The sequence below is a fragment of the Mus caroli genome, chromosome 4, assembly GCF_900094665.2.
Source record: "Mus caroli chromosome 4, CAROLI_EIJ_v1.1, whole genome shotgun sequence".
Classification (NCBI taxonomy): domain Eukaryota; kingdom Metazoa; phylum Chordata; class Mammalia; order Rodentia; family Muridae; genus Mus; species Mus caroli.
The window spans coordinates 111,223,386-111,244,333 of record NC_034573.1 but is presented as its reverse complement, the minus strand read 5'-3'; the positions used below and the strand labels follow the sequence as shown (position 1 = coordinate 111,244,333).

General features: G+C 52.0%; 1 protein-coding gene across 2 annotated transcripts in view; it reads left to right on the top strand.

The window, feature by feature from the left end:
• The window catches only part of Kcnq4 (potassium voltage-gated channel subfamily Q member 4), a 51,737-nt gene extending 35,119 nt beyond the window's left edge, over positions 1–16,618 (top strand). The window contains exons 9-14 of one of the 2 annotated variants that reach the window (XM_021159917.2): positions 1,100–1,261; positions 7,961–8,181; positions 10,359–10,458; positions 12,797–12,928; positions 14,184–14,313; positions 14,634–16,618. In XM_021159917.2, coding sequence (XP_021015576.1) covers positions 1,100–1,261; positions 7,961–8,181; positions 10,359–10,458; positions 12,797–12,928; positions 14,184–14,313; positions 14,634–14,846 — 958 coding nt within the window. In that variant the 3' untranslated portion in view covers positions 14,847–16,618. The remainder of the gene's footprint in view (positions 1–1,099; positions 1,262–7,960; positions 8,182–10,358; positions 10,459–12,796; positions 12,929–14,183; positions 14,314–14,633) is intronic. The other variant, XM_021159918.2, reaches the window with a different exon arrangement.
• The last annotated feature ends 4,330 nt before the right edge of the window (positions 16,619–20,948 follow it).

The following is a 20,948-nucleotide window of genomic DNA, read 5'->3' as shown; positions in this document are numbered from 1 at the left end:
TCATCAAGGTGTGTGGAGCCAGGTGCCTGGCCAGGCCCTGGGGCAGGAATGAAGACTGCAGAGCCGGCTCCATTGGCTCAGTCCCATGGGCAGGACGGCATGGAGTGCGTGCTAGTCCAGCCTGCTGTGCTCAGCGCTTCTCTCCACAGTCACTGCCTCATTAGTTACCCTTGAGCAGCTGTTGCGTGATCCCACTTGCCCGTACCCGCACCTGGCCCCCTCTTACTCCCCCCTGTCCCCCAGGCTTCCCAGGGGATGAGCAGGAGGTAGGGTCTGGAAAGGGGGCTCCCCACATCACTCCTCCCTCTCCCCATCTCCACACCTAGCAGAGGCAAGCTCCTACCTCAGAGGTAGGGCCAGAGGCCGGATTTGAAGCAGCCCCTTTATGGAGATGGGATAATTTTAAGGAATCAAGACCAAGCCAGAAAGGGCGCAGGGACTAGATGCTTAGAAATTGGCAAGGAAGTATATGGCAGGTGGGGTGGGGGACCCTAGATAGAGTGGCCTGGGTTTCCTAGTAAGAGAAACAGAACTTGGTCTGGAGATTTGGGCTCCGTTGGAAAGGCAGGAGAAGGGTGGGTACCTTCTTGATCATGGCAGTAAGAAATGGCCTGGCGAGTCAGTGGACAGCCAACCCGACACCATCTCCACTACCTCCAGAGACTCCATGGTTGAAGGAACACTGCAGGGGTGGAAAGCTGGGCTGGCCACCCTATCAAATCTGCCCTTAGCTCCAGTATCCTCCTGAAACCCAAGTCAGATTGTGACACTGAGGATCTCTGAGCTGCTGCTGGCTGCACGGCTCCCCGATGAGTAGCAGAGTCAGCTAGATTTGAGCTCCCTCTTTGTGTGGGTGCTCTGGACGTATGCCCAACCTGCAGAACCATACCTAGATAACTTCCGATTTCCCAGAAACTTCTTCAGCGAGGGAGAAAGCTAGTCTCTCCACGCTGCTGTTCTGGCCCGTGGTGTTTGAGAGAACCCTTAGAAGGTAGATCAAGACTTTGCAGGATCTCAGCTCAGTAGCTCTGGGCCCACTGGGTGAGGTGGGTGGTGTCTCCAAGGCCCTGACTGTAGCTGATGGCGCCCTCTCCTGCAGAGAGCTGGCCCTCTTGTTTGAGCACATACAACGGGCCCGAAATGGGGGCTTACGGCCCCTGGAGGTGAGGCGGGCGCCAGTACCTGATGGAGCGCCCTCTCGCTACCCACCCGTTGCCACCTGCCACCGGCCAGGCAGTGCCTCCTTCTGCCCTGGGGAAAGGTAGGGGCCCCATGAGGCCACCACCACCTCTTGCTTCTCCTCTTCCTCTTCTGTTTTCTGTCTCACCCTCTCTCAGACCTCCTCCAGCCACCACATGGGTGTCTGGACCTGTTTGGGGGATTCTCTGGCATTGTTGTGAGGCCTGGTAGTTGTCATCAGATGGCCAGACAGGTACAGACCGAGGGCCCTCTCTAGAGAGACCACAGTGGACTTACCTTTCTGTTCTTTGGGTCTCCAGGGTCTGAGAGGGACAGCTGTCCACACCATTCCTTCCTGTCATCTCCATCGTTCATACCATTGTCCTCTTTCTTTCTCTGTTTCCACGTCTCCACCCCACCCCCATTCTTCCATCCCTGCATCCCCATCCCTCCCGGGAAGCTGGAGAGAGGAGGAGGCCGCTGGCCCCAGGTGCTTACGGCTCAGGTAATCGAGGGCGCCCGTTCTGTTCTGGGGTGTGAGGGCAGGGATCCCCTCCCCCAGCATGCTCACTGAACATGCTGAAACACACCTCCCAGGAAGCAGGTGCCTGCCGGAAAGAGAACTCTGTGACTAAGACCGCTGTGACTAGGACCTTCGTAAACTCTACCAACAACTAACACACTCATCTCTGCAGCTCTTGCCTGCAGCTTTGCTAGAGTGGGGCGGGGGGGGGCGGGGGTCTCTTGGGGGCTCTCTTCTTCTATACTGAGGTACGCTTTGCTGTACCCAACCTTCTCTCCCAACTTGACCTGGAACTTTTGCCTGTTGAAAGAAGAATCAAGACAGAGCAGTGCTTGCTTCATCTGCGTGCCCCTAACTGGAGAAATCTCAGGCATGTTAGAATAAGGGAAACCCCTCCTCATGCCTTAGGAAGAAGAGGGACTTCGGTGAGGTTGCTTCAACCTTTTTGAAGTCAAGAGTCAGCTCAGCGCCCTCAAGCTCTCCTCCTCTTTGCCCACCGCTTTTGCTTTGCCTCATCCTTGAACTAGTCAGGTAGACATCTGTTCTTTGAGTCTGGGGTATCATTAAGCCCAGGTCCAACATTAGCAACCAGGGAAGAGGTGGGTCCCTCTACACATCGAAGCTCATCTCTGCCTTGTGTCCTGGAAAAAGTCACCGGGCAACTCTGCTCAGTGCATTGGTAGCATGTAGGCTGCTCAGGGGCCTAGGCTCTCTGTTTGGGGGCTGAAGAGGCTTGGGGGATGGATTGATGGGAATAATTGGGAGCAGAGTCTTTTCCTTGTTCGCAGTAAGGGCTCTTACTGGCCAAGGGCTAGATAGGTCTGGAACTTCGGGGAGAGGAAAGATTGGACCAGTTAGACTGGGAGCTCCCTTGAAGAGAACCCCCTGGTGTAACCTGACTTGGGTTCTTCATCACTGCCTGTAGGTGCCATGCTTGCCAAACCACAACTTATAGTCAGAAACTCACAAGGTTTGGCATTCTGGCAACCCTGAGCAGGGCCAAATGTGGACTGTGAGCTTACAGTTCACTCTTGTATCCGAATCAGAAGATACTAGGGGTGGAAGGGAGCTTGGAGCCTGTGCCCTTAATGATTCTTTGTCCCGAGTTCTCAGAGGCCTGGGAACACATGGATGTTAAAAGCCTGGCATTATTAACACCGTATCTGTCTGCTCTGAAGTGTCTGTCTGCTCTGTGTGTCTGTCTGCTCTGTGTGTCTGTCTGATGGTGGATGAGGAACCTGGGTGGATCAGGTGGGTGTTGAGCTGTGACTTTTGGATCCATCACCAGGCTCAAGCCAAGTGACCATGCCCTTAATCTTGGCTATCTTGACCCTAGGAGATGGGGTGTAACTCCTGCTAGAACACCCCCAGACACGTGTGTACATAGACATGTGTATACACACATGTGAACACACTTATCTTCCACAACCCACCCTGGTTTGGCCACACGGAGCTTGGAGATGGCCCACACTGAGCATGTTTTCAGAAAGTGGGACTCCAAGGAGGAAAAGGACTTCCTGGGAATGGCGTTCCCAGAGCCAGGACCTCCCTTTGAGGGCTATGGGATGAGTCTCTAAAAGCCTGGTCTCCTGACTGCCTGTATCCACATCCCATAGAGCACGAACTCAAACTGCGAAGGATGGGACTTCTCCATCGCACAGACTCAGTCTCTGGAGAAGGGACCTTGAGTTCTGCAGGCTCGCCATACACCCGAGGGATCGTATGCAGAGCCTGAGCATCTCTGCATCCTGGGGTTGGGATGGAAGATGACTTCAGTCGGGAATCTCTTTCTCCCTCCAGCCACAGGAGGCCAGTCCCATCCTGGCTGCACTCCACACTCTACCCACCCGTCTCTTCATCACTAACCTCTGTTCGTGTCTTGTTCTCAACTTTCCAGCCAGATGTTTAGTAATAAGCGGAGTTTCTTTCGGATCCACGCCAGCTGGAGACCGAGGTACCCCCCTCGTCTGCTCCTCCTGTCCCCCTCTTCCTTTCTCCTCCCACTTTAGGGGCTGGAGAGGGGGTCAGGATGGGTCAAGGACAAGGTGCATGTGCCTGCCGCCTGCAATCTGCCTTGGGGCCCTAAGGAGCCCCCTTGCCTTCCTGGGGATGCCTCTGCCAGGTTTAGGGCATGGGCCCAGTATGTCAGAAGGGACACTCTCAGGAGCTCTGAGTGTGTGCTGGCTATGCTGCAGATCCCTGTGTTATCTTGGCCAAATTCCTTCCCTCCTTTGGACCTTTTCGCTTCTGCAGAATGGGCAGGATGAACTAGAGGCTTTCTGAAGGTCCTTCCCACTCTGACCTGTGCCAACCTTGGAAGTAGTTTCCTGACTCCACCCTCCACCTGGGAAGCCCACAGGTGTCTGAAGGGGCTGTGCCCGGCACTTCTGTCACCAATCTCAGAGCCCCTGCTCTTTTCAGCTGCATCACAACTACATTTGTGGTACCTGCCCCCGTGCCAGGCCCGGCTCTGTGCACTGGGGAAATGGTAATGAATAAAACATGGTCCCCAGAGAGTTGCAAGGAGTAAATGTGGTTCAGTGCATTGAGTACAACACAAGAGGGGAGCAGAGGGGCTGTGCAGCTGAAGTCAGGCATTTAGCCCAGAAGCAGCCCTGCAAGAGGGGGCTGCCGGAGGAGGGTACTCAGGCCAGAGAGCAGCATAGATCAAGCTTGGAGGGGAAGGAGAAAGCATAGCTGCAGGAGATGAGCCTGTAGCTCTGATCTGAGAGTGGCTTGCTGGGGCAGGACTGGGTCACAAAGAACCCCAGCCCAGTATGAGCCTCATTCTATTGGCATATAGGTGGCCTAGGTTTGTGGAGCCCCTGCCTCCCCAAGGTGCCAGTGGAGCCTTGAGGTTGAGCATGAGGGCCAAGGCCCCAAATTATCTGTATGCTTCTGTTGAGAGGCAGCCCATCTTAGAATTGTTCGTTCCAGGCCACCGCCGAGTTCCAATTTGCTAGTCATGTGTCCTTGGACACAGCACCTAGCTTTCTCTAAGTTCCCTTCCATGTAAAATATAGGTGCTAATGGGACTCGCTTCTGCTACAACTGACTGGCTCCTGTAAACGCTGGCCTCAATCAGTTTCCTGTTTGTCAGTTAAGAAGGCCTTGGGGGTGGGGCTCAGTTGGTACAGTGCCTGCCTAGAGTGCATGCGTTTGCTTCCTAGCGCTGCATAAACTGGATATGATGGTGCATGCTTATAGTCGTAGCACACAGGAGGGAGAGGCAGGAGTTCAAGGTTATCCTCAGTTACATATCAAGTTTCGGGCCAGCCTGTGCTACGTGAGAGCCCATCTATAAACAAACAAACAAACAAACAAACAATAAAAACCATACTTTTGAAAAGTGTCTGGAAGCCAGGGAGGATGTAACTTTCTGGTGGGTCTTGAGGATGCTATCCCCAATCCTGAAAACAGAAACAAAACAAAACAAAACCCAAAAGCTTGGGAGTATGTCTGTAGGAAATAGGGGTTGCCTGAGGGTGGCACTGAGGAGACTGGGTTAGACCTATTCCTGTGCAAGTGTAGGTTGGAGGACAGGAAGAATCAAAGGCCAATGGAAAGGCTCCTTCCCCGTCATCCCTGAAGAGGGGCTGTGTGGAATAGCACAGGGGTAGGTGTCTGCCTTTCCCAGCCTGGACTGCGATGGGCCGAGTTCCCTGTGGCTATGAGTACAAGGGCTGGCTGAGTTTTCAGGGCAGTTAGCAGCTAAGACAGGGTTTACCCACTCTGTCCCGTTCTCCCTCATCTTCCCACCCCAACCCCCCCCCCCATCCTTCCAGGCACCACAGTTCTACTTTTCTCTACCTCAACACTGCTGACATTTTGAATCGGACGATTATTTTGCTGGGGCCTACAACATGCATCTTGGGATGATAGACAGGACTTCTGGCTTCCACCCAGGATGTCCCAGGAGAGCACCTTCACAGAATGTTAATCCCCAGTGTCTCCAATGTCAGGTGCCCTCTGGTGGGCAAGATTGCCCCCAGCTGAGGACCACTGCAGTAGTTCCCACACTAAGCCCTTGTCCCAGAAAAAGACACAGTCTCTAAAGTCAGAGAAAATGGAGCCCAACCTTGTTCTGATTTTAGGCAGACCCTTTCTCTCTTTCTGCATCTATAAAAGAAGGATGGCAAATTTAGAGACCCTACAAAAGGACACTCAGAGGCCTAAAACACCAGGGTCTGCAGATGGGCCCTGTGTGCTCTAAGAAGCAGAGGAAGAAAGGAGATTTTTGGAGCCTACCGTGTGCCAGCTTTTCTTCCATTTTCTTTGAGCTTTCAGGCTCCAGAGAGGCTGACGTGAGCCTTTTTCTGGTCCTTGCCCAAGGAGTTGGAATCCAGGGCTGCTCCGGGTGAAAACAGTGTCTTCTTGCACTCAGGAGGAGCCAGGGCCTTTGACTGCCTGGAAAGTTACAGAATCCCTAAAGCAGGCCAGAAGCTCCCTCTGCCACCACAGAATGAGAACCAGAAAGGGACTTTTAAAGGCCTCTAGTACAAGCCTGAGCCCCCTTCCTCTGAGAGTCCTGCTGGGTCTCCAGAACACCCAGGAGCAATCTCCAGATTCCTGGAGCCGAAGCACAAGGGTTTCTCCGGTATCCTCTCCTTCTTTCCCCACTGGAGTAGCAGAGGACAGGGTGGCCTTGCATGGCCTAGGGTGTGTGGGTGGGTGCTTGCTAGCATGAGGAGAGCCCACAGGAACAAAGCTTGCAGAGGTTTAGAAAAGCCACACTCAGACTTCACTTGGAATCTCTGGGTATGTCAAAGAGATCCCAGGCCAGTGAAGAACGTGACAGATTTCTTCCTGACAGCCCCAAGTTCCCAACCTATGATCTATAACCTCTCCCCCTGGGGCAGGGACCTATCCCTCAGGATGGCCCTATATCTGGGGCACCTCTCCAAAGGGGTCCCTGGTTTTTGTGATCTCCCCCCACCTCACCATCCTGGCTCTGCCTCTCTGCTCCATGTCCTGGGCATGGGGTAAGGCTACCTCATACCTCATATGGAAACCAGCTTCTGTCATCTGCTCAGCCTTTAATCTGAAAGCCCCCAGGCAGGTACTATGACCCCTTCTTCACCTCTGCCCCTTCCCAAGCCTTGTCTGAACCTGGTTGCTATTTTCCTGTGCAGAGTGAGGACCTGCATCAGGGGAGATGGTGGTGATGATGCAGGGTGTGGGGCAGAGGATGTTGGCTGAGGTCTTACCCACATCATAGCATGGTTCTTGAACCTCTTAGACACAGAGTTACTCTACCAGGTATTGGTTAACTGGGGCCTATTTCAGGGAAGGTTTGGGGATGTGGTGGGGAGTTGGGTACAAGAAGTGAGAAAGCATACACATGTGCTAACAAGCACACAGGTGAGTAGGCAGAAAGGCAGGCCTTCCAGGTGCTCCAAGACCATGTGGATAAGATAGCAGTCTTGGAGAACAGAACTCAGACAGGGGAACCACAGGAGAACAGGCTTCTACACACAGATTCTCACAGCGGGGGGGCTGGCACCTCATGTGTCCTGGACATCCAGAGCCTCGGCGGCTCATCATATCATACAGCCCCACAGCTACTAACACATGGAGAGCTGTGTGATAGAGACCTTAGTTCGTGGTGTTCTATTTATACAACTGTACCAAGTCCTAAAGCCGTGACCTGACCAGTGTGGGATAAGATAGCTCCGGCAGAATGGGGAGGAGGGAAGTGTAAATGTGGTGGGGGGCAGGGAAGTGTAAAGTTGACACATGTATACACAGTGTGTACATGCATGGGTGCCTGTGTACCCAGTTACACGGTACACACCCTCTCTCGCTTCCACAAAGCCACCCCCTGTGTATGGTGAGGCCCAGAGCAATGCTCTGTGTGCCTGGCTGGATGTGCTCTTCCTTCTACAGTGCTGTCTGTGTCCACAGGGTTGCTACCTCCCCACTTCCCCCACCTACCTGGGCTGGTCCTGGATCCTCGTCCTCCTGTCTCTGACTTCCTTCTGGTTTCTCTCACTGCTTTCACTCTGACATCTGTCTCCTGTGTACCCCTTATCTGTATGGGGCTGGGGATGGGAGGTGGGGCTGGGGAGGGGATATGTCCCCATTGACCTATCTAGCTTCATGTAGGCATCAGGGCCCTCACGCTATACCTGAGGAAATAACTGATGGAAACCAAGACCCGGTAGCAGCCCCCTAGATCAGCTAGGTTAGCTTTGTCCTCACCTACCTACTTCAGGCCAGCTCACTTGACTCTTTCTCTGCCGTGCCCTGCCCTGGCAGCAGCCGGATGGGCATCAAAGACCGAATCCGCATAAGCAGCTCCCAGAAGCGGACAGGCCCCTCCAAGCAGCATCTGGCCCCTCCGCCGATTCCCACCTCGCCAAGCAGTGAGCAGGTGGGAGAGGCATCCAGCCCCAGCAAGGTGCAGAAAAGCTGGAGCTTCAATGACCGCACCCGCTTCCGGGCCTCTCTAAGACTCAAGCCTCGCTGCTCTGCTGAGGGTAAGCCCCAGGGGTCTTGGGCTGTGCATCTGCTAGAGGCAGCTTGGGTAGGGACTGGCTGGGATTGTCTGCTCTAGAAAATGGGCATCATAAGTTCTTCTTTGCTATAATCCAGTCTCCAGACTGTTGACCAATCAAATGAGAATTTAGAGGGAGCACTGGTTGGTGGTAAAGACATCAGATTTGGAACCAGGCTTCTGAGATTTGATTCCTGGCTCTGTCTTTTCCTTTTAATGTTTTTTTTTTTTTTTTAAAGATTTATTTATTATATGTAAGTACACTGTAGCTGTCTTCAGACACTCCAGAAGAGGGCGCCAGATCTCGTTGCGGATGGTTGTGAGCCACCATGTGGTTGCTGGGATTTGAACTCTGGACCTTCGGAAGAGCAGTCGGGTGCTCTTACCCACTGAGCCATCTCACCAGCCCCCTTTTAATGTTTTAAAATTATATTTTAATTTTTAAAAAGGATTTTACTTATCTTATACATGTGTGATCTACCTCATATATGCCTGCATGCCAGAAGAGGGCATTGGATCCCATTCCAGATAGTTGTGACCCACCGTGTGGTTACTGGGAATTGAACTTGGAACCTTGGAAAAGCAGACAGTGCTCTTAACCCCTGAGCCATGTCTCCAGCCTCCTATTTTACTTATTTATTGTGTGTATGTGTCCGTGTCTGTGCTGGTGGAAGTCAGAGGATAAGCTGTGAGAGTTGGTTCTCTCCCCCTACCACACAGGTCTGGGGATCAAACTCTAGTTATCAGCTTCCACGCCAAGCACTCTTATCCACTGAGCCTGTCACTTATTTTAGATAAGGACTGCATCTCTCTGGGCCTCACTTTCCCCATCTGTAAAACAGAGGCAACAATATTATCTATTTCAGATAGAGATTCTGAGGACCCCATAGTGGGATGAGCCACAGCGTAACAAGTGCTCAGCAGAGGGCCCTCTGGAGGAAGTCCTGTGTGCAGCTATCCCCTGGACAGTCTCCTTTGCTTCTCCTTGCTACCTCGTTTTGTAGACATGGAAACTGAGACTCTCAGCACGAGAGTGAGAACACTCTTATCCTGAAGCCAGGCTGGCCAGCTCTGAAGCTGGTGTTCTCTGCTGTCCCCTCGTCCCCAGCCCAGCCTGCTGTCACTGTGGCTGGGGGTCTGGCAGGGGCTGTATCTCTACTCTTAGAGGAAGAGGGTCCCTTTGCGTTCTAGTTCTTCACTAGGACTTGGGTGAGAAGGTGCCTTGTTCTGTGTCTATTCTGGGGAACGGGAGGGCTGTATGAGGTCTCCTAACAGACCCCTTGCCTCTGCTGAGTGTGCTTCAGGATCTTGGTAGAGAAGAAAGGGTCAATAGGTCTGATGGAGATGCGGACAGGATGATAGGTCCGATGGAGAAGCGGACAGGATGCTCCCTCTGTTCTTGGAGAGAGAGAGAGAGAGAGAGAGAGAGAGAGAGAGAGAGAGAGAGAGGGAGAGAGAGACACCAGATCAGAGCTGCTGCCTGCGCCGTGCCAAGATGCTGAGGCCTGAGAACTCAGCCTTTTCCTGGAAAGTTACTGATCATCACAGACCAATGGCTCTTTAGGAGGTCCTGACTCATGGAAGCCTAGGCATGGTGGCGCCTGGGCTCACCTTCCTCCGTGAGGAAAGTATCACCCTCTTCAAGCACAGGGTACCCACCTCAGAAGAGCTGTTCTCCACCCTGGCTTTAAGGGCCTTCCTTGTAGCAGGTCTGGCACTAGCTGGAGTACCCTCCTCCCCTAACCCTTCTTGCTCCTAATTGGAAGAAGAGACCACACAACGATTCCATGAAGAACATCAAATAAATGCCTTTCCCTTGGGGCTTCCTGCCCTGTAAGGGGAACATGTGGCATGTCCTCAAAGGCTGTGTGCCCCATCTTTGTCCCAGGCTAGACCATATGTCCTCTAAAGCAGCTGCCACCCACCTGTCACCAGGCAGATGTCTGCCCTGCCCAGCCATGGAATAGGCAAAACGACATGTAACATAGGACAGTGAGAGGCAACAGCCAGCGAGGCAGGATACCCATCTGCCTTGAGCTGCAGGAAGGTTCTGGGTTCTTTCTAGATCCATCTTCCCATGAGTCCCACTAATGGAGGTGGGGGCTGAGAGTGTTTTCTTCTACTGCTCTTGGCCCTCATATGCCATTCCTTTCTCTACAGAGGGCCCCTCGGAGGAAGTGGCCGAGGAGAAGAGCTACCAGTGTGAGCTCACGGTGGATGATGTCATGCCTGCTGTGAAGACGGTCATCCGTTCTGTCAGGTGAGGCTGAGACTCAAGGTAAGCAGCCTTCCATCCCACCTGCCACCCGTCACTACTCCCCATCTGGGCCTGTCCTCATGGCCGGCCCTGGCACAGGTCCCAGGGTGCCAGCTGCTAGCTGCCTGGAGTGCGGGAGCTGTGGACAGGAGCATATGGCTTCCAGCACCGTCTGCGCCTTCACAACACACATCATGTCCAGAGGCCTTGGCTCCGGTGGCCAGGGGCACAGCTGCTCCTTGGGGTCTCTGTCCTTACACACACAGTGTCTGCTCCATCCAGGCTGTCTGCGTCCCTCCCCCTTTCCCCTCTCCTATTTTGTGGTGGTGTCCTTCCTTCTTTCTCCCTAGCTGCACCAGAGGCACCTGGTAGCTTCTGCTGTTGTCTCTGCCTACTTTACGAGTGTTTTTCTTCTGTATCTATGTCTCAGTTCCAAGCTTCTTTCATCTCTACAGCACAAAGTCTTTCTCCCTGTGTGCCTTGGTCTCTCTCCCTCTCCCTCCTAGGACATCCTCAAGATCAGTACTCCGTAGGTCAAGAACTCAGTGAAACTAAGTCAGGGTGTCATGGTCAGCATTAAAAAAAAAAAGTGAAGTTGGGCATAGTGGCACTTCTGTGATCCTAACCCTTGGGAGGTAGAAACAGGAGGATTGGGAATTCAAGGTCGACCTTGGCTGCATAGACAGTTTGAGGCTCTCTGAGCTACCAACCTCCTGCTTTAAAAAACAGAAAGAAAAAAAGTATGAGACTAAATGTCTCATACTAAGGCTGCCTATGCTTATGAAATGTGTGTGTTTAACCTGTGTGTGAATGAGCACTGGTTTGCAGGATAAGATGTATTTCTTAGGTCTTGGTGAAACAGTTTTGAGAGCCATGATATATTATTGGCTGCTGCGATAATTAAGTAGGTGCTGGTCTCCTATGCTCTGTAGCCATGCCCAGTGTGGATTTGGCCCCAGCTTCCTGGCGAGGAGTCCTGGCTGGGTCTCCACTTCCAGCCTGCAGCTGAGCTGCCGAGGCCGCGGAAGCTCAGCCCCCTTGACTCTGTTCCCTGGCTCCAGCACCTGCCCGCGGCCTCTTTCCTGTATTCCTTTTGAGATCAGCCAGCTGGGCTCCTCCTCACCACTTTCTCTCCCTTTCTGTGACCACCATCTTGGACACAGTATCTGAGCTGTGAAGGCCAGGAGAGCTCTCCTTAGCCCCCTCACAGCCCCCTCACACACCCAGAATGCCCCCAAACTGCTCCTCTGTCCATCTCCCCAAGTCAGGCAGTCAGTACCATTGTCAGTCTGCCCTGTCTCCAGCCATAGAGTCAACTTGGATTTTGACTCAAGTCTCTTGTCCAACCTCTTGAGTGGCTTGAATCTGTCTCCTACCTCCACCCCACTGTCCCCTGCCAACTCCGGCCCATCCCGAGAACTGGTCTTGGTGCCTAGAGCATGGAGCACCCCAACACATTCTAGAAGTTGGCAAAGCAAGCATGTTGAAGCAGAGCGGTAGTGATGGCCCCCATCCCAGTGCCTTCTCTACACAGCCCCCACCCCAGCCCTTCCTCGTGGCTCGTTCTGGCTCCTCACGCTGCCCACCACTCTTGGGATTGTCCCCTTTCTCCCGTGCTCCTCATCCCACCCCTCTGAGCTCCGTCTCTTCTCACTTCCATGTCTGTTTCTCCTTTCTTCAAAGCAAGAAAAGCTTTCTTGCCCCTGGCTGAAAAATACCATCTGAGGTTCTACCTACTGTGGCCCTTCTCCTGGCTCCCAGCTCTCCTTTCCTATTCTTTGAACCTGGCTCTTGTCATCCTGTACTTCCCTGGGTTATCCCAGCTTCCCCCCACCCCCCGCCCCTGAGCTGGGTAGGGTTTTTGGTTTGGTTGTTTTTTTGTTTTTTTGGGGGGGGATGGGGTGGGGAGTAGGTAATGCTTATAAGAGATTCTCTCTACACCTGGCCAACCTGTAGCCAGAGGTTGGATATAACTCCCTTTGGGTGCCCGAGAACCCGCACACAGTTGCCAAGAATGCAGGGTGAATGCGACATTTCTTCCGCTAAGCAAGCAGCAGCAGCTGGTGTGTTAGAAGCTCCAGGTCTCACTGAGCTGAGAGACAAGAGGGCCATTTCCTGTGGCCACCATAGAGGCATGTGAGAAAACACTGAGCCAGCCTCTGGATGTGCAGGGCAAAGGGGAACATGGTGGTTAGTTAAAGAGCTAGGGGACCCGGCAGAGGTTGTTGGAGAGAATGGTCGAAGCAGATGACCTGAACCTGGATAAAGAAGCAGAGAAGGGACTGGAAGAGTCCCCTACGAGAACAGGCGCATCTATCAGAGATTCCCCCTTCCTTAACAGGATTCTGAAGTTCCTGGTAGCCAAAAGGAAATTCAAGGAGACGCTGCGGCCATATGATGTGAAGGATGTCATTGAGCAGTATTCAGCAGGACACCTGGACATGCTGGGACGAATCAAGAGCCTGCAAGCCCGGTGGGTGTTCAGGCTCTGAGGAGGGAGGGGTGGGGAGTTGAGGGACCTGGCCCAGGGGACGGGGCAAAAGGCCATCTGTGCTCTGTAGGGGTATTGCCAGGTGGTACATCTGTAATCTCAACACTGAGAAGACAGAGGGAAGAAGATCATGAGTTCTAGGCTAGTCAAGGCTATGAGACTCTGCTTCAAAAGAGCAAAGAAACCAAAAAATCAAACCCAAACCAGAAGATCCCTGTCTTGCAGTGTACAATGTTTGGAAGTCGAAAACCAAAACAACAACCTCAGTAATAGTCCTCTGGCTAAGTCCAGTCCACATTCGTGACTTGAAGGCTTTCCTTAGGATGCTTGTCTTCAGGTCCTAAAGTAACTGGACTACAGAAATCACTGACTTCCCATTTCCCAAGTGGCAGTGTGAAAGTGAAGCAAGTTACCATTTGCTTCTCTAGAATCCTGCATGTCTACTAGGTCCAGGATTAAGGAAAAACCTTTATATCAAGTCCCAAACTGCCTAGAGCTCTCCTTTCTCCCGCATCTCTCATTGTAGTTCATTCATTAACTTAAAAAGTAACAATTAAGGTGGGCCATGGTTGGTGCACAGCACTGGAGAGACAGAAGCAGGAGGAGCTCTAAGTTTGAGGCTAGCCTGGTCTACACGGAGAGTTCCAAATCAGCCAGGGTGATGTAAGGAGGCCCAGTCTCAACAACAATCACAGGATTGGATAGGGGTGCCGTTAGAGGCGGGAGGAGTTCAACTTGGCTGTGTAGAGAGCTGGATTACAAGAGATCCTGTCTAAAAGGGAAAAAAAGAACAAGTATTGTGGGAAGGAGTGATCTGATGTGACTTCTGCTGCGCTTAGGGCGAGTAAATAAAGCCTGAGTTGATCACTGGGTTTAGCAACATGATGTTCCGTTGGGAGAGGGAAAGTCTGACTACAGTGGCTTTGTGGGGAAAGGAAGCCGGGCTGCAGGCAGAGGACTGCAGGCAGAGAGCAGAATAAGGTGGGGTCGTCTCTGGCCTTGTCCACCTTCTAACATTTCCCTCCCCCGCCCGTTTTCCCATCTCGGAGGCTTTGCTTGTTATTTGGAGAACTTTCAAAGCCGAGGCTGGTGTCTTCCAGGTTCACCTCCCTTGGGCAGGAAAGTGGCCTCTTCCCATCAGTGCAGTCTGTCTTCCTGGTCAGCAGTCAATCTAGGGTTCTCGTGGAAGGGAGGTGCAGTGTAACTCAGTCTCTCTGATGGTTGCTTTCCCCCACAGGGTGGACCAAATTGTGGGTCGGGGCCCCGGGGACCGCAAGACTCGGGAGAAGGGCGATAAGGGTCCTTCAGACACGGAGGCAGTGGATGAAATCAGCATGATGGGGCGCGTAGTCAAGGTGGAAAAGCAGGTGAGTATAGGAAGGGCTTCTACCAGATGCCTGAAATACTTGTCAAATATCTTGGCCTAGTAGGGCCCACATGCTGAGTTCTACTCCTCCAAGCCCCACCCTACAAACAAACTCCCAGAAAGCCCATTCACAATCATTCCTGAAGGATCTCACAGGTAAGCCCGTCCTAACCACGCCTCCTACCTAGTAGTCCTGTTTCCAAGCCCCGCCCCCGATATCTAGCCCCGCCCCGCCCCGCCCAGGCCAACTTCCTTCCTTAGGGGTGATCGGTTCTTGGGGTCCAGCGTCACCTCTCAGCCTCGTCCCGCTCCGCCCACCAGGTGCAGTCCATCGAACATAAGTTGGATCTGCTGCTGGGCTTCTACTCGCGCTGCCTACGCTCTGGCACCTCGGCCAGCCTGGGTACCGTGCAAGTGCCGCTCTTCGACCCTGACATCACCTCGGACTACCACAGCCCTGTAGACCACGAGGACATCTCTGTCTCCGCACAGACGCTCAGCATCTCTCGCTCAGTCAGCACCAACATGGACTGAAGGGCTTCTCAGGGGCGGGGCAGCCTTCGGATTGCCCCTCGGATTCACCCCGGGGCCTCTGGACTCCACTCTTACTTGAACTCGCTCCCTGGCAGGGAGAGAGGCCATACGCAGTATTGAGCTGTCTGGGTAGGCGAGATACCCAATGCCAGCCAGGTACCAGCGCCCCAGGAGCATGAAATGCCAGGCCACAGCAATGGCTGACCGGAGGCCACTGGGCGCTCCCAGACCCTGCCCGCTCCATCAAGGCTCAATGTGGCCCGCCTGGCAGGGGCTCTGCCCTGGTAATGGGAGCAGAGCACTGGGGCCCTGGTCCCTGACCCAGCTTCTAGCTATGCAAGGTGAGGTCTCCAGGCCCGCCCTTCCAGGCAGAGCAGGGAAGTCCTCCTGCCAAGCCCCACCCCACTCGGGGATGGGCCCAAGGTGCCCCCACAGGTGCCCACAAAGCACAGGACTCTGCCATAAGGTAGATGGGCATCATATATGCAAACTATGTTAAATATGCAACTTTAGGGACCCCCATGGGGTTCCTCTGCCCCTCCCTTACTGGGAGATGGGCCCCAGCAGTAGCTGGTCTCAGGCTGCTTGGCTATACTCCACCTCCATTCTTTGGCTTATCATCCTTCCTCACCCAGCATGGGGCCTAAACCTCTCTGTCCTCTCCCAAGGGCAAGACCTGGGCCTTTCTGCCCCTTTGTAGGTGTCACCCCAGGGGCTCGATCTTACTGCTGGATATCCATTCCCATTGGCCCTCCAAACAGTTTTGACAGCACAAGTTCCTGTATTTCCCCTAAACCTACCAGACAGTGGCCCACCTGTGCCACCACAGTGGCAGGAACCACAAGCATGGTTCTTTTATTTCTCCAGCAGAATGCTGCACACACCGATGCACACGACGCCACACACTTGAAGGCGTGAGCACAAAGCCACTGGATCTTTCCTGGGCAGGAGAGAAGGGTTTAGAGCATCCATGTGTCTCCCCAGGCTCCGCCTCAGAGTTTGACTTGCTCCCCCTCCTCACAAAAGGTCCAAGAGTCCTCTGGTTGCCCTAAGGACTATGTTGGTGTCCCCATAGTGTAACTCAGGCCTAGGCCTTGGGGCCTTGCACACCTGGAGAGAATCCAGGCACATCCTCTTCCTAGTCTCAGCGAGGACACGTGCATCCAGTGCTATAGCAACTGCACCTGGCTCTCACTGGCACCGGTCTCTGCCCCACTTTCTCACTTCAATTGGCAGCGCTGCATATTGGCACAAACGCCCAAACACTGCGGGCCCCACCCTCAGTTTTAGAGCCCTACCCCTTTGCTCCTTTCCTGCTAAGCTAATGCAGGTGGCAAGAGAGTGAGGGGTGGGGTTCCAACGACAACACTCCGGGGGATACTTGGGAACAAGGGGCTGAGGCCGAACTGTCTGCATCTCATACTGGGACCTGCATGTACCAGTGCCAGGGCTTGGGTTGAATCCTGCTCAGCCCTATGGTGCCCAATCTCTGCCCTACCATCTGCATGTACCATCAGGCCCTGGATGGAGCCCATCCTGGCTCACTTCACTTGCATTGTATTGCCCCCTGGGGAGCCACTCCACCCCCTCAGAGATGGAGCTGTACAGAGGGTCTGGAGACTAAGATTATCCTGTGACCAAAGGAGACATGGGAAGAGGCCCTCCCTCCTTCCACGATTGAGGTTCCCCCACCAACCCGGTTCTCAGATATGCAAGTACCTCACTTTGTTAACTTATTAACTTATTGGTTTCATTAAAGTTTTCAGTAGGAAGTGATTGGCCTTGGTTGTGCTCGGTGCCTGAAGGCTGAGGCTCCTGGTTTGATGGTGAAAGTGAGACTTGGGTTTATTGTAAACCAAAAAAGCCCAGCTCCATATGACTCAAGGAAAAAGAAGAGGCACGTTGTCCCAGATAATTAAAGCATCTAGGGGATAGATTTGGCTTCACCTACAGGTAAATATAGTTGCTCAAACACATGCTGACCCCTTGTCTGCTCCACCCACCTCACAGGCTGATTGATTTCTTGTGAGGACCAGTGAAAAATGGATACCACTTTCCTGGTGGTTCATCCTTGTGAGGAAACCAGAAACAATGATAGGGAACTTTTTGTTTGTGGGGAGAGAGGGGTCATTTGCTTTTTGTTTGTTTTTGAGCCAGTCTCTGTCCATAGCCTATAGCTGGCCTTGAACTTGAGATGGTCCTGATCTCAGCCTTATGGCCGATAGGCTTTCCTTTTTGACTTCCAACAGTTGACAATTCGTTTTGTTCATTTACACACAGAAACACTGGTAATGAGAAAAAAAAAAAACAAAAAAAAAAACAATGTGACTATACATTTAGCACAGGACACAGCCGGCACACCCAGCCTTGTATTTTTTTTTTAGACAGGGTATTGCTGTCTAGCTCAGGCTGGCCTCAAACATGCCATGATCATACACACAGTCACCACCACTCCCAGCACTGTCTTTTGTTTTGTTGGCTCTGGAAACATAGAAGAGCTTGGAAGCTTTTCACTTCTAGCATTAGCCCCAACTCCTAGGGAGGTTTGGACTGGACACCTAGGGCCATGCGATGGGACAGAACAGGAATTAAAAGGCGTTAACATTTCAGTGATTCTCCAAAAAGGCTCAGTGGTAGGAAAGTCATTTGTCCTTACCCTTCTTCATATAAGCAAAGGTCTCATTTAAATTTGAGCCACTTGGGAAACAACACCCTGACATTTATGGATCCTGCCAAATGATCTTAGCATTCTGGGTCTATACCCGCCAATCTCTTACTGTCGGTATAACCCAGATGACTGGAGAAGTGTAATGTTTCCTCTAAATGCACACCAGACCCAGAGTGGGTACTGCAACAAAGAGGATTTACAGTGGGGAGTGGGCCACAGTGTTGCAAGAGACACAAAAGAACAGAAAATCCAAGGTAATCCAGAGAAAGTTGCTGAACACAACAGACCTTCCTGGAACTGCAAGAATGCAGGAAGCCATCAAAACGCCTAAGAGTGGTGCTGGGGTTGTGGCTCTGTGGTGGCAGAGCTCTTGCTGGGCATGTGCAAAGTCCTGGTTCAGTCCCTAGCACAAACAGAGGGAGAGAGGTGTGTGAAGTGGGGGAGAGGGAGGGAGGGAGGGAGGGAGGTTTGGTGGGGATCCATGAGACCTACCTAGGTGTGCACACCAGATGTTGCCACCCACACAGCCTTGCAGACCCAGATGGGAAGGAGAGTTTGAAAGAGCATTACAGACATTCTGGAATCTACTGATGACCACAGACCCCCTGAACAGTCAACAGCCATACACATCAACCCACACATATGGGACATCCATGTAATGTCTCCCACCAAGTAAAACAGAGCTATGCTTCATACAAACAAGGTCCTTATCACTCTCTCCCTGCAAAAGGGGGAAACACAAAGTCCCACAGCCTTTAAAAACCTTTTATTTGTAATATTTTAATGATGTGTACTTGCATGTCTCTGTGTGGGTTTGTGCATGTGTATGTCCCACAGGGGGTAGAGACTTTAAATCCCCCTTGTTCTCCCAGAGCTGGCACTACAGGTGGTTGTGAGCCAACAGACATGGGTGCCAGGGGCTGATCTCCTTTGGAAGAACAGCGCACTGTTAACGATTGAGCCATTATCTCTCCAGCTCTCAGGTCTCCAACAAAAGCATCCACACCCAGGAACAAGCCAGCCAACCCTTACTGGGATGTGTTAGCTATTCTTCTGACTCAGTGGCCATCCTGCGTACAACCAACCATTAACCTCACACTACAGTTCTCTGCAGACAAAAGATTGTCTGCAAAAAGATCACTCTTGCTCCAAAGGGAAAAGGGACTTATTCTGAGCCAAGTTTGAGTGACCATCGCTCAGGGATACGAATTCAGGTTGCCCTGAATGACATCTTTATTGTGGAAGCAGTTGCATGAACTTTTATAGGCATGGACCAAAAGACAGTCATAAATCAATGCCTTTACTAAGTCTGTTGCGGGGGACAGTGTAGGTGGATGGGATACAGCAAAGTGGGAACATCTTTGTACAAGTTTCAGGTTTGAGCTGATCTGATGACATTCTTAACTTTTGTGTTGGTGGAAGCCAGACCTTAGCGGTGATAGTTTCCAAAACTTTTACCAATCACAATTTTCTCTCTCCCCCTCCTTCCTCCTGCTCCCTCTCCTCGCCCTCTCCCTCTCTCCACATTCTCTCTCCCTGTTCCCCTTCTTCTCTGCCCTGCCCTCTCCCTCTCCCCTTTCTTCCTTGCCCCCTCCCATGCCCGCTCTTGTCCCCAGGGTTTCATGTATCCCAGCTTGGTCTAAAACTCATAGCTGAGAACAGTGGTCCTCAACCTTCCTAGTTCTGTGACCCTTTAATACAGTTCCTCATGTTATGGCACCTCCCAGCCTTATAACATTATTTCGTTGCTACTTCATAACTAATTTTGCTAATGTTATGAACCGTTATTTAAATATCTGATATGTGGCCCCCAAAGGGGTCACACATGGCCCACAGGTTGAAAACCAGTGGCTAAGACTGACATAGACCTTTCTGACCCTCCTACCACCACTTCCAAGGATGCACCACTATACTCAATTTATAAGGTACTAATAATCCAACCGAACATCTCCTGTATGCCTAATAAGCATCCTGCCAGTGGAATGACAATCCCCATCCCAGAGGGCAGCACCTGTATTGGTTATTGTTCTCGGCCTTTTAATGGCACCTGACAGAACAACTTAAAAGAGGAGAATTTATCTTGGGTCATGGTGTCACACATGTAGTCTATCCTGGTGGGGAAGGTTTGGTGGAGTTCATGTGGCTTTGGGAGCACGTGGCTTCGGGAGGTCTTATAACGTATACAGCGTATACCCCTCAAGCTCTGCTTCCCAGGCCTTGTGTCTCTGCCAGCTAGACTCCAAGTCCAGAAAGCTTCACAGCCACCCGAAACAGCACCACCTTCTGGACCAAGTATCCAAGCACACAAGCCTGTGCTTGGTCATTTACATTCAAACCCTAACAGTAATAAATGGCGATTAAGGAGACTAAAGATAGCACAGTATAATTGTGGCTCTTGATCTGCAGCATTCCAATCTGTCCAATCAGAGTCCTAGTCAATCACTCTGCAGAATCTTCAACACAGATGTGGCTTTTTAAAGGGAACCTTAGTTCATAAAATAGAGAGAGGGAGGCAGGAAAAAAATTAATGCTATTGAAATACCAAACCCAAAAAGAAAAAAATTCATGCCACAACAACCCAAACAATGAAGAGAACAGATTTTTTTCCTTTGGTGTGGTAACTGGTCTTTCATAAATACACGTTTCTTTATGCAAAATATACTATAGCTTATGTATGATATTTCTCCTTCCCCATCCCCACTTAAAAAAACAACTTTCATTGGTCCTTTGTGAGCTCTACATCACGCACCCCAGTCCCACACACCCTCCCCCCTTGCAATCTCCCCCAACAGAGAGAAAAATCTCCTTGTGGAAGCTGTACTGTGTCACAGTGTGTCCTTCCCCTTTGTCCACAGGTCCTTGCTTGCAAATGCACATTGCAAGACTTTGGTCTGGTAAGAGGTCTCTGGCTTCTGCTATTCTATCAACCCTGGAACCTCACTGGGATTCCTTTTGGACATCCTCTTGTTGCTCTGTGTCATGGAGACCCTGTAGTTTTGGATCTGTAGGACTGGCCCCTTTATGCACTTCAGCACTTCATTGATAGGGTAGTTGTTGGGGTGGGACAATTCAAAACCCTGGGTCTGAGCCTGAGAGAAATCTGAGCTGGTCAGCCTGCCGGCTCTTCCACTCTCACACCCTCGGGGCAGCCTCACTGGCATCCCCCCCCAACACACACACACACACACACACACACACACACACAGAGAGAGAGAGAGAGAGAGAGAGAGCTCTTCCCTGCTGCACAGTGAAGGTGCAGTGCCCGCGCTCCCAAGACTTGTAGCCGATGAGGGACAGGGACAGCTCTCTCACTCTCATGACCCCAGGACCAGATCCCTCCTGCCCTGCCCTTGTCCTCTGCCAGTCCCTCAGCTGGCTATAGTTTGATGGGGTTTTTGGGTTGTTTTTGTTTTTATTTCCTGTGGATGGCTATT